We start from the raw sequence: 14,019 nt of genomic DNA, 5'->3' as shown, positions 1-14,019 counted from the left end.
TAAATGGAAATGAATTGAATGGCAGTCGGTCCGTGTTGTGCCGAACATGGGCTCTGGAGGAGACGTTTGCTGAAATACTACATCTGTGTTGTGTTTTACAGAGCTACACGTCGTGGGGACCCCGACGCGAAGTCATTCATGTAGACACTTGGGAGCGCCGACGATTTCACGTTCATATCAACCTTGATGACTTCATTGCGGATTTACAGTGGAAACACAGGAACCAAGCCGTCTGAGACAAGGGCGGCCCGGCTGTCGTCATTAGCACCAGCGCTCTGCTCCCTTTGAATGAGTCCTATAAATTAGCAGTCATACTTATATTTATATTTATATATACCAAATTGGTGGTGTGTGTACCTATACAGTCAGTGGAGTGCCCCCCCTCTTCCTCCTCCTCCTCCCCCCTTTCCCCCCCCATCATCTCTTCAGGTCACATTCGTTTAATTTGCAATTTGCATCTGGCAACATAAATGTCACCTATCCTGAGCCAGGTGTTCTCTTGGGCCAATCTGGGTATTTGAAATTATTTATTCATCCAAGTAACCACCCTCCCGCCCTTCCCTCGAACCTTTTCACTGGTGGTGTTTTTGGGAAGATGGGTTGTCTTGGCAATAGTAAAACCGAAGACCAACGAAATGAGGAGAAGGCACAGAGGGAAGCAAACAAAAAGATAGAGAAACAGCTTCAGAAAGACAAACAGATATACCGGGCAACTCACCGGCTACTACTGTTAGGTAGGTTTCTGCAAAATTGCTGCTTTCACTCAAGCCAGAACAATTCACAGTTTATTGTTTGTGCGCACACAGTGTGTCTCAGAAAGGCCTGTTGTTATTTTGCAGCATCAAAGTCACATTATTTGTGCTGAATTCCCTTCGGCAAATGGATCATGTTTTCACATTGCTGTTTAACAGTGTCTAGGTTTTCACACAACTGTATGTCACAAGTATTCTCTTTTTCAATGTTTACTTAAAACTTCCTTACATTAGTATAGCTGCGATAATGGTGCACATGTTGTGTAATTACGTTTTATTACATTGTTCCAACTGCTTAAGTAATCGAGTCCTCACAAAGGACAAAATGCACGTCCATCTACTGCACTGCTCACAGAACATGAACATGAAACGGTTGACACCAACATATACTCGAGGGTGAGGGACATCACATAGGCCTTAAGACCGCCCATGGGTTTGCGTGATTGTTTCTCTCTCCCCATCGAATATTTGACAGCACACCATAAGAGTGACTAACAGTTGAGTGTGTGTGATGTGTAGATATTGCAGAGATTGCCCAGTTACAGCTAAACCTGCAAGTATTTTAACCCACAGGCCTCATGTTTGATGCGGTTGTTCATCCTCAATGCCTACAAAGATGGCATCTTCACATGATCTTCTTTACACAGGGCTTAGTCGCCCTGTACAAAGATTTGAAGTTGCTGCAGATGCTGAAAGAAATATTTATTTCATAGTTTTTATTCAATGAGCTTTCCAAGGCTTTTTCATTGGGCCCATGTGCCAACATATTTGGCCAATGTGGTATTCAAGACTCGCCAAGTAAGGGAAAACAGTTAGGGTTCTAGTCAGATTCAGTTGAATGGCTATCTCATTCATTGTAATCTAAGGGAAATTGATCTTGGGTAGGTGCACTTATTTTGAAATTTTCCACTGGATAACTAACCTGATCATGTACCTGTACTGTATGTCCATGATAGGAGGCTAAACTGCCTGGCCCTCTACCATTTTCAGTTTACAAGGACTGTTGACACAATTAGTAAATGTCCTTTTCCTCCTCTATGACCTATGTGTAACAATGTAAAAGTTTTATCCATGGATGAGGAATTGATGGGTATTAGATGGCAGCATGCTACATATACATTAAGAGTCTGAGTCAATGGCAGAGTTATAGATGAGACATTTTCTCATTGCTTTGCAGTCTTTTTGAGGCTTTACATGTTCTCTACCAACTGTCCTTGTTGGGAACTCGTTATTACCATATGAAAAACACACTGAGCCAATACTTTGAACTGATCATGTCTAATAGTTAACCTACTTTGTCCCACTCTCTCCTTGATGCTTAAAGTCCCTCTGACATGTTAAAGGAAAAGATAGGAACAAGCAAGATGGTTGTAGCTCCCTCCACCTTTCCCTCTAATTAGATGCACTGTGGTCACACCATCTTGCTCATGCCTCTCCAAAATTGTTTAGACTTACAAAGAGTGCCAGTCCCAACACCAGTTAAAATCATTAGCGTTTGTTAATCAGAAGTTTGAAGGAACTGCGTAAAGTGCCTTCAAATTTCTAAGTAAGTGATCCAGGGTGGAAGTTAGCAAGAGCTAGCTATATTCTGAAAACATCCTGCAGAATAGTCCACCCCCTCTGTGCCCTCATGTCTGCCCTGACAGGAGCTTCGTGACCACAAAAACTGATTGGCAGCAAGTAGGGACCACTAGAGACATCGCCTTGCAAAGAACTCGCCTGATTGGCTGATAAGGAACGCGTACACAGAAAATTTTCCTTCTCGGTTTGCAGCATCTAGGATGGCCACAAAGACCAGGTTTTTTCTCAGTGCATCTACTTACAGGATAGCTGTCGAGATGTAGCAAGTTTGAAGAAAGAGTTTGATAAATATTATGATAAGTGTTCTAAATTAAAATTACTGATAGCTACTTTAAAGGATACTTTTGAGCAACATACACAGCATAATCCAGAACTTACCTTGTACCCCAAATTCAATATAGAACAGAATTTGGGATAGGGCTCAGCTACAAAGACTGCAGCAAAAGACCTTTGAACCACAAATAATCTTAACAAAAAGGCTCTAGCAATGACGTTTAAGTATAAACTTATTCTCTTAACTTCTTCCTTACTGGCACAACGCTAATACCTGACTCCTATGAGGGCTGGTATTCCAAACCCACATTAAGCCTTTGTAAGTAGGAAGTTTGGTTTAACTATTTATTTCAGCAGTGAGTCTTCAATAACGAACATTTTTTTAACCATTTTGTTTTAGGCTCAGTCTGATCGCTGCCCTGCTTGGGAGCCCATGTTGTTTTAGTTGCTGCCACATAAAATTTTTGTCTTGTACATGTCTTGTACATCTTTTAACAGATTTCTCCATGTTGTCTCTGCCTTTCAGGGGCTGGTGAATCTGGGAAAAGCACGATAGTCAAACAGATGCGAATATTGCACGTAAATGGCTTCAATGCAGAGTAAGTGTCGGTTTCCTTCACATTTTAACACTACAAGCAGTGTTTTCCAGTTTTTATTTGCACCGTTTGGGGTCACTCGAAATGGAAATAGTTTTTAGAGTCCAGAGGGGGGGGGGGAAATCCCAACATCTTGCAAGTAGTTTTTTTTTCATTTTTTTTTTAATTCAGTGCCGTTGAATTCAGCGTGATTTAGGGCTATACAAATAAACTTTACATGACTTGCAGTACGTAGCATCCACTCTTAAAATGTTTTCTCTGAAATCACCGTGTCATGTTTTGAAGCTAGAGGGATAGCTTTGATGGTGCTTCTTCTGTTGTCTCTCTCACAAGTTGAAGCAAAAAGCTATGACTGCATTATCATGACCATTTCATGTGTTATTCCCATGACTGGGGCGGCAGTTTGGTCACAGGACATTGCACATTACTGAGTGTCTTCTATAGCCCTAAATTTAATGTGAAAATTGTATGCAGCTGCATTGATTATGAACTGGAAAAGACAGAAAAGATGCTTAGGCGGTACATCACTCTACCCTAATATGAAGATGATTCAGATGTCAAATTTCAGAACACATTTGTATAACAGCAAAAAACAAACACCCGACACCCCTCATGCAAACATTTTTTTTTTCTTCTGGGAATAGAGCAACTCATGTTGTTTAGAAATAGAGATGATATAGTCTTGATTTTCAGGTTACCAGCTCTGTTCAAGAATTGCAGATGTGTAGATATTGATCAGATGTCGTGCCTCAGACTGACATAATGTGCATTCTCAAAATGAGCCCCTTGACTTCCAAAATTTAAAAGGATTCCAGCTCTTAAGTAAAAGCCATGTTTTAGGCTTCAAAGTATACAGTTTTGCTAACCCCCCCCCCTTATTTTCATGGATTTATATAAGATCGCGATCTCGGTTGGGTTATGTTAATTCACATATTTTGATGTTTCATCAGTCCATGACCCACTTAATTTCTACTCATTGAAAATAGGTGTGAAAAATTCAGCACATCAACTTTATACATTTATTCGTGAAGATAAGAGTTTCTCAAAGTTTTGATGTTACTGAAGTTTTCACTGTGCCACAGTCAGGCATTGCAGGGATTTTTCATGGCTGACAAATTGTCCTTAAGAGATCAGATATTTTGACAAATGACAAAAAGTTTGATGTTAAACAAGCTAGAAAATGAGTTCTACTGTTTTGGAGTAAAAATGCAAAGTGGTGGCCCTGTGCTTAGGGAGGGCATCCTCAGACTTTGCGCCCCAAGTTTGATATTTGTAAAATTATCCTTGAGCATATAACGGTTAACCCTGTGTGCTCCAGTGGCACTGAACTAGCTGGCTGCCCAGAAGAGGATTTACCCCTTGGGGGAATTAAGAAATTATATTAAAAAAAAACAGAATTCCAGGAAAATGCATTCAGTTGCTTTTTCCCCCCAGAAAAACAGTGCTTCTGATTTTTAACCTGATCCATCTCATGATAATTTCCCAGACTTCCCAAGTTGATACAATGGAAACAAAGTCACATTTTTCTCTTCCTGATCATTCATTTCCTAGAAAGCATTTGGGGTATGAGCATAATCATGTGCTTATTTTGGGGGCATGTCGAAACAGACGCTCCCATAGACCCAGACACCTTGTTGTAATGACCAATCCACCATAGGCCCATGAGTCCATTGTACTCTGGGGTTTTGTTGCACTTGGATCGAACTAACTTTTTTTTCCCCACCTAACTTTGGATTCCCTCCCCCTGGCAGGCAGTGCCAGTCAGTACTAGGTGGTGGGAGAGGTGGATAAGGACAGAGGGAGAGGATGGGTAGTGACAGAATATTGGACGAAAGGGATTAGAGGAAGGGAGGAGAAGAGTGGATTGCATGAGAGTAGTACGGCGGAGGTGAGAAGAGATCGGTATGGCAGTGCATTTTGAAAAAAGGCCGTTTTTCAGCAGAGAACCCAGTGTGAGGAATGTAGGCTCCCTCTTCACAGTCACACTGGGGTCGCTCCTAATCTTGGCTGGCATGAGGAAAGAATGAAGGGCCAAGAGAGGGAGATGCTTGAGGAAAACAGACGATGACAATATTATACGTGAGATCATTGATATAATGATCAAACATATTGTTATTATTATCATCATCCCCATATCAGGAGATAATAACCTGATTGATCTCACCCCATTTGAAGTTCTGTTCAGTGTGCCCAAATCTTGGATACGTCACAGGGTAACACAGCTTGGTTTACAATTTGGTCTCATAAGACAAATCGGTCATCATATCTCATATTATATCTCCCCAATAGCCGGAAAGCTCAACATTCAAGATGATTGTTTAACCTGGAGCCTCTGCTTTAACACTTTGGATTGACTTTGTGAAACTGCACAGTTTGTCTAAACTTAAACACCCATGGGGAATTATGGTGACTTAGTCAGTTGAAACCATAAAATATACCAGTACCCCCTCCCAAAAATATTCTTGTACCCACTTCATCTATTTGCAGCCACCTAGTCCATCTTTTCCTGCTGTGTCTTATTGATTTGACACAATGTTAGTGGACAGTGGATCGTATTCCACTCTCTTGTTTCCTTATGAGACTAGCAATGTATTAATGTTCTTCAGGCCATCCTTAAACAACCTTAAGTTTTCTTTTTTGTATTTGAATCATTTTACTTCTATTTGTTCTTCTCTACTTCAGAAGGCACATGGTGATGTTTTCTGCATGAGGTGCACTTTATAAATAAAGTTTGGCTGTACTTAACTGGATGACAGCAACAAGTTGTGGTGCGACGATGTCCTTATGAGTTAGGGCTCTCTCCTTTTCCCCATGATTTGCCTTGGAACAAGTCACCAAAAGATAATAATTCAGAGATAGCCCAGTAATTTGAAATCCTTCACTTAAAAAAAAAAAAGTTGTGTCAAGGTTAGTGCTGTTGGATTGATCAATCATTCTTGGTAGAAAGGGTAGTCTCCATACCACAGGGCAGGTCCTAGATTGAATCGTATTGTCGACAAAACATACAGCGAAGTACTACACCCTCATTTCCTATAACTGCGGCACACACGCACAACACAGGTTGCTGGCCATGCTTTGCATTTGCTCTGAAATACTGGGATATTGAGATCATCTCATGTCTACATGATCGTACAGAAGAAGTCATCCCAGGATTTGAATCGTGCAAGAAGGTCTAAGGTTGTTTCATAAACACAGTCAGAGAAATTACAAATCTCATTTTCTGAAACGTATTGCAAGATTTAAATCAACTTCAAGCTAAGTGTGTCTGCTGGATTTACACCATCCTGTGTATTTAGTATCAGCGACAGCCACAATTACAAGTGAGTACAGGTACTATGCTGTTTCGTACTGCTGAAAACCAACTTGTCAAGCATATCTTAACTAAACTGGATTGGTTATATTACTCAAAGTATGCACTGTGCAGCTGTATTGTGCAAAAAAAAAATACAAGTCAGGAATTGGTGTCAGCACTTAATATTAAATGACTGATTGGGTCAAAGGCAAAAAAAAAAGAAGCTTGATTGGGACATTCCTAGATAATGTTATTTTATAATATTATTACCCAGCCCCTATTTTATGCTCCACCATTTTTAATATAAAAAAATCTGCTTCATTTGCTTATATTTAGTCAAAAACTGGTATACTCACTGTATATCAGCTAATATTCAAAATTTTCAAGTTGTATCAGGTGTGCAAAGTCAAGGTTTATGTACACTGTACACAGCCCAGATACATGTCTGATATAGTATTTCCCCTTCACAGTCCCATCAACAGCTCAGAGAGAAGCTTGTTTAATACACCTCACACCCTCTTCAATCCAACAAATACTAACTCAAACATTTGTCCATTTTGCTGTTATTTAGCTCGATATGTGTAGGATTTTTGCAAACAGTTTGCACACTTACTGTTGATATCTGAGCTCAAATAGAATAAGAATCAGAAACACTTTATTTGTGATTATTCTTATCTATCAAATAAGGACCATCCTATAGCTTTTGCCAACTCTATGAAAGGTTTCTGCCGGTCCCCCATTGAGCCATTTCTTTAGGCATCTTGAAAAACACGATTAACTGTATTCATCGTCTCTCTTATCCTCCAGCTCGATTCAATGTGGTTTCCTCCTCTCAAATCCTGATAATTGTGGGAAAATTTACTGAAATAATGCTCCTAACTGCTATCCTCTCATTCTGCACAGGGAGAAAAAGCAGAAAATCCATGACATCAAAAACAACATTAAAGAGGCTATAGAGGTAAGAAGTGACTGCTGTCATTCATTTTCCGCCGTTGTCAACAGTTTTTTTTTTAAAGCTTGCCCCAGGGTTTTGAAGCACACTTAAAAAGAATGGAGGAAAAAAAAGCGCTTGCTGTTTTTTTTGTTTTTTTAATAATGGAAAAATGCTGAAAATTTGGGAGAAATTTTGGCAAACGTTTAGGAACCACACTGCAACTGTCTCATTGCGCAACATGTAATCCAATAAATGAAAACAACTGAGATCAACCAAGACCAGACTGCTGGTATAAATCTCCAAGAAATTATAGAGCTTTGCTGACAAACTGATATTATTTTAGAGGATGCAATCAGATCTGTCCTTGAGTACCCTTAATTAAGTTCATTCAACATTTTTCTCAAAATGGATGAAAAGCATTTTGGAATATAATTCTATATCATGTTGGATTTAATTGGGCCAGAATCCAAGGCGATAAACGGCTTTAGAACAACGATAAGGCCACAATATCAAAAACGTCTGGAAAGGTATATAATGTATGAATGAAGAATATATTGAAACCATGTTGTACTTTTTAAAGAACTGCGTCTTTGTCGGTAGGCATGTGAATGAATTTGCCATTTTCCTCTGTTTCCTCCATGCAGACGATTGTGACTGCCATGAGTACGCTCACACCTCCGTGCCAGTTAGCCTGCCCAGCAAACCAGCACCGAATCAATTACGTCCTAAACTTAGTGAACCGGAAGGATTTCGAATTCCCATCGGTAAGTAGTGGCTCCTTTTCTGTTATGATAAATTGGCACTCTGACCTCTCGTCATATTTTGGGAGAGCTTAACTGGAGACGGCAGTTAGACTCCATCAGGAAATTACAGGTGCTTTTTTTTCTCCCAACAACAACCACTTTTGTGTTCTTTCATCTGCAGATCCGTGAAAAACATCTTATTAACAAGGTAATTCTTCTTGTTACCAGAGCCACTTCATGATAAATTCTCCAACTGCTGGAGCTGTTCAGTCCTTTGGTCATTTGTAGTAGTGTAATTTTGCTAAACCGGCCATGCAAATTATGCACATGTGAAAGTGCGGAAAAGGTGCAGGAAGCCGCTGGAAGTGCGGCAGCATCACTAGTTAGCTTACACTATGTAGAGACAGCCAGAGTTGTGTGTTGCAGGTGAGTGTGCTGCTTGTTTGAGTCTGTCTGGCCTGTTTGCTGGGTGGCTCAGTAATTAGCAGGTATGCCGCCTCTGGGGATGCTGTCGATTGACTGAGCCACTCACCTGAGAGATCCATGCTGCCTATTAACACTGATTATCTGTAATAACCCTAAATGGGTCTGGTGGGACTTTTCCTCCTGAAACACAGAGACAGTCAGAGGGATTCCCCCTTAGCTGCCCTCTAATTCTGGAAAAGGCCAAGCTTTTAGGATCTCACCACAAGCCTGAAATGGCTCTACGACAGAGCCAAAAGTGTTTTGCACTTCTTTTTTATGTGTTGATTTGTCCTTATTCAAAAGTTATTACAGGTTATCACAGAGGCTAATTCTGTAAAGGTTCAGCAGTGTTTACTAGTAGTTGCTAGTTTCCTAGGTACTTGCAAGAGCACCAGGTTTTTTTCAGCCTGCTTTATATTGGTGGGACTTGGCAGCACTGTCTTGCCAGTAACTATAGATACCAGTGACTTCAGAGTAATTTATGGACCCATTTCACCCTTCCCACCAATGACCTTTGCGTCCTGATGGAGTCTTTGAAAAATGTTGAGCTAGAGCTTGGGTTTTCCTTATTCATGGCACTGTCGCAGAGGTGTTTCTAGTTCTATGGGTGGAGCATGGCACCTCAAACCGCCAGGGTTAGGGATTTAAGTCTTACAGGGTCCACTTATGCATAAGAAATTTGCATTTATTGGATTGTGTGGTGATTTGGTTTGGTATAGTCTTTGTCCAACATGCATATGTTAATGCTGTGGATATGAGTTTTCACACTGGTCAGCCTTCCACCCGGTCAACTTCACTAGCCAGGACCTGCTAAATCCTGGCGGGCTATTGAAAAACAGTGTATGTCATTACAGTTTAGGATCAGTAATGACTTTATATATAAAAGAGATCTAGTATACTACTTTGGTCTGTTCAGTCTTGTTCACGATGAAACTTTTAACACTTTTGAATAAGACTTACTTATGCTCAGTCTGTGATCACCATGTCATGGCTCAACTTGATGCAATCCCTTTAATTGTCTCTGGTCAGTCAGAGGTTACATGTAGGAAGACCTTTCCGTCTTTCCTGAGGTTTTAAGGCACAATTCCCATCTCATAGCTTAGGCTTTGAGAAACAAAGTTTTTCCAGTTAATAGTGTGTGTATTTGTGTGTAAGCAAAAGGCCGTCTCCTGATATTATCTGTGTTACGTCATGGCAAGTTTGTTATGCGGGTCTATCTCCAGCTGACCCTTCCCTCGGGCTGACAGTCACTTGACTTCCACCAATTTTCCTAGGAATCAAACAAAAGAAAGATCCACAGTGTCTTTACAAAAAAGAAAGAAAAAAGGATAGCATTAGCTAAGAGTTTTATTTAATACCTTTGAATGAGCTCTCTCTTTTTATGAAGGGTGGGGTGAAGAGGATATGTGTGTGTGTGTGTGTGTTACTGTAGAATTGTCATTGATGGTAGAGATAGCGGTACATTGATGACTGGTTTCTTCAGGTATCTACTAACAAAACATAATTTCCTGTAAAAAGTGATGTATTTGAGCTTTGAATTTGCCTCATGCCTTCATTAAATAAATGGATGGTTGGTAGTGTGGGATGAGGATAGAATAGAACAGAAAACTATGTGATTGGCCCAGCCTCGTCCTCTCTCCTCGGACCTGCCCGCTTTTCTCTCTCTCTTTCCTGGCCTTGGGGCCTACTGGAAACCAGTTGAACTGGTTGACTCTACCTCTGGGAAGGAGACAGAGAGAGAAAGGGAAGTGGGAGAGAATCCGAATGAAGCCTGGGTTGACTCTCCATAGTCGTATCATCTCTATTAAAATTTCCTAAACAAAAAAAATAACCTGAAATCATTTTCCCTTTTAAAATATTCTACCGGGCAAAATGTTACAGACTTAATTAACTCTGTCTGAAAGTGAGGACTAATTATTCACTTTTTTTAAAAACTGAGTTTTTATTATTCATTATTTGAGCACCATTTTCTGTCATTGTGTTATATCCTAAACTCCTCTTGTATTAGCAGTTGTTAGGTTTTCTTTTTGTAAATTAATCATTGCAAAGGTTATAAGCATCTAACCAAGAGTTTATAATCAAGTTGTTTACGTTGGTTATTATCAGTAACTTGTGTTCCTGTAGGAGGATCTGAATATAATATGGATTTTTCTACCATTAAGATTTTTATTTTATTCCCATTTTTATGTATTGTCCTTCCAATGTGAGGTAAAAGCTTAATGGCAGGGAATCAAATCTACAGACATGGTAGCGGTTAAACGACATTGTGACCTTTACATTGTGGGGAAGGCAGGCAAGGTGCTGAGACATTAAAATGATCAGTGATGTGAGGAACTTCTGCAGCTCCTGCTCGACAGTGTCGTGTTATGAGAAGAAATCAGAACTTTTTATATGTGGACTAGACTTGCTAGTTGCTAGTTCTGAAACTCGCATAAAAGACAATAATAGTATTTACGCAATAATGAGTATTTATGGACATAGGTAAAAAAAAGCTTGTAGAAATTTGCATATAGATGTTGCACTGGTCAGAGAACACGTTGACAGAATTCATTTAAGGTAATTAAAACAAAGGTCCCTCTGAATCAGTGAGGACTGGCAAAGGGTTTTTTATGCTATCATTAGTATACAATGTCTTGGTTTTATGTAAGTAGCACCCTATGGGTAAAAGGGGTTAATTGTGCCTGGTCGCACACTATGAGAACAACTGAAGACCAACAGCAAAGCGATAGGACCGAGTAGTGACAGCCAACCCTTGTGTCAGTACAAAGCTCTCCATTTCTCTGTGAACTCAATGAACCGCTCTGTTTCCTGTCTCTATCAGAGTCCTCTCATCTGCTCCTCCTCTCTGAATAGGCCTGGAGCCACGATCTTCAGACTGAAGAGGGAATCTCAGTAACCCCCCCCCCATACCCCCCCCCGACCCCACACAGCCCTCCACCCCACGTTCCTCAACTTACCACTCGCTCCCAAATTCTTTTTCAGCCCAAATGAGAAAAAGGCCGCTCCTTACTCCTCCTATTGTAGCCTTACTGTCAGTTTTTGTTTGGTTTGTCCTTTACATCATTTCAAACTGATTTTAACTTGAAGAAATTTAATTCATGAAGAGTCTGGTATAGATGCATGCATTATTTTTTAATATTATTATTAATATTATTATGGAGGTTCTCTCTGGGAAGCAGTGTCCATTAAAATGTACTGCTACTCCTGTCTTGAATGGACCTGCAAGCAGCGGATTGTTGTTTTGTTTTTTGTTTTTGTTTTTTTTTTTTTTTGCCATCTGCAACTGTGTGAAATGGATCATTTGTGGTGAAGTCTATTCAAGACAGTATTGCTAGCGTTATATGAGGCAAACTATCTCCAAAATTTTTCATTTCTGACAAATTTGTCACTATTACTGTCATGTTTTGTTTGTTTTTTAATAGAATTGCATTTTTCAATTACTTTTGTCTGCTGGTCCGGTGCAACAGTTAGTTAGGACTGACGATATGGTCCTAGTTACAGTAAGAAGTGGATTATATTACACATATCATATTTTTTGACTTCAAGGTGTTACAACATCCTCTTAATTTTTTAGTACTATTTTATTCTATTCTAGTACATTACATAATGTGGCTTTTCTCAAGTTGATTGGTATTTATCCTAGGTCCTGCCTGGCAACAGCAGTAGTGGTTTATCTATGTCTAATTTATTGCATTTGACCAACATGAGATTTTCGTCAGGGGATTTCTTTCAGTTTGTCAGAATTCTTGACTCCTAACAGCCATTCATTTCTGACTAAAATTCCCGTTTTCTTGTGCCCTCCCCCCATCCATTTGACCGGATTTGCTAGTAAAAGACACACAATCACACACAGACTCATACAGGCACACACATGCATGCACGTATGCGCGCGCACGCGCGCGCACACACACACACACACACACACACACACACACACACACACACACACACACACACACACACACACACATATGTGAGTACACTTGCCCCCTCATTGTTTATTGCCATATCACAATACACTCATATACGAGCACACACACACACACACACACACACATATGCACTTGACATTCGGGGTGTGAAGTAACTACACACACCACAAGTGATCTCTTATCCCTTGTATTGATAATGTTTGCCTGTTTTATTTATTTATTTATTTTCTTCACATAAGGATTATTTCTTTTTATTTCTGTGTATGAAATGTGCTCTGTGAAAAAAGTTTTAAGTGATGATTGTTTTGCATTAAAAGGAGAAATCTACTCTCAGTTTGGCCGACATGCAACATGTTTACCTGTGAACTTTGCTTTGACCGAGGCCTTTCTCTCTCTCTCTCTCTCTCTCTCTCTCTCTCTCTCTCTCTCTCTCTCTCTCTCTCTCTCTCTCTCTCTCTCTCTCTCTCTCTCTCTTTCTCTCTCTCTCTCTCTCTCTCTCTCTCTCTCTCTCTCTCTCTCTCTCTCTCTCTCTCTCTCTCTCTCTCTATCTCGCTCTCTCTCTCTCTCTATCCCCCCCCCCTCAAGGAGTTCTATGAACATACGAAACTCCTCTGGCAGGATGAAGGTGTCCGAGCTTGCTGGGAGAGGTCCAATGAGTATCAGCTCATCGACTGCGCGCAGTAGTAAGACTTTTTTTTTTACCCTTCTCGCTCTCTCACTCAAGCCCACACACACACACACCTCAGATTTACAAGTAGTTGTGCAAGCAAAGATACAAGCACAAAATCCCAAATACATTTTTTATTCTTTTTCGTTCTCTATGTATTTGTATAATTATCTCTCACTTTCAGTCTCACACTTGGCCCAAACACACATACAACAGACTCTCTGGCTTGTGTATTGTTGGGTGCCTTGCTTTTTTGCAGCGTGGTTTGTTCGGGCAGTAGTTATCAAGGTTCATGAGGTGACAATGAATGCTATGCTACCTTGATAATGATAGCCTGTTTGTTCTACATGGTATGCACTGGTAGCAAGCAGAAAAGACAGGAAATGTTGGTTTGGCATAGATAGAATTTATCAGCTTTTATTACAAGTATGTTAATCAGTAGTGGTTTGATTACCACAACATAATCAGTAATTGAATATTTAAACAAATGACTAAAATAAGTAATGAAATATTTTGGGTGACTTTAGAGTTTAGTGATCTTGGAAACTGTGGTGAACCCCCCGATTGGTTAATAGGGCTTCCTGTTGAGTCAATGCAAGTTTGTTTTATGTTCGGAGAAATTAGTGGAATGTTTTCATGGTCACTTTACAAAGTCACGTAGCAGTCCAGCTGAGCAACCCAGCCACTAGCCTTGGTGCCTGTGTGTGTGTGTGTGTGTGTGTGTGTGTGTGTGTGTGTGTGTGTGTGTGTGTATAAAAATAAGTGTACATGTGTGTGTATGCGT

General features: G+C 40.1%; 1 protein-coding gene across 2 annotated transcripts in view; it reads left to right on the top strand.

Annotated features, from left to right (window-relative positions):
• Positions 1–407: 407 nt before the first annotated feature.
• The window catches only part of LOC130108356 (guanine nucleotide-binding protein G(s) subunit alpha-like), a 41,257-nt gene continuing 27,645 nt past the window's right edge, over positions 408–14,019 (top strand). The window contains exons 1-6 of one of the 2 annotated variants that reach the window (XM_056275263.1): positions 408–734; positions 3,133–3,205; positions 7,398–7,452; positions 8,073–8,192; positions 8,353–8,379; positions 13,154–13,251. In XM_056275263.1, coding sequence (XP_056131238.1) covers positions 596–734; positions 3,133–3,205; positions 7,398–7,452; positions 8,073–8,192; positions 8,353–8,379; positions 13,154–13,251 — 512 coding nt within the window. In that variant the 5' untranslated portion in view covers positions 408–595. The remainder of the gene's footprint in view (positions 735–3,132; positions 3,206–7,397; positions 7,453–8,072; positions 8,193–8,352; positions 8,380–13,153; positions 13,252–14,019) is intronic. The other variant, XM_056275264.1, reaches the window with a different exon arrangement.

Source organism: Lampris incognitus, chromosome 2 (genome assembly GCF_029633865.1).
Source record: "Lampris incognitus isolate fLamInc1 chromosome 2, fLamInc1.hap2, whole genome shotgun sequence".
Classification (NCBI taxonomy): Eukaryota; Metazoa; Chordata; class Actinopteri; order Lampriformes; family Lampridae; genus Lampris; species Lampris incognitus.
Note: the sequence above shows the minus strand (reverse complement) of the source record. Positions and strands in the feature narration are given on the sequence as shown.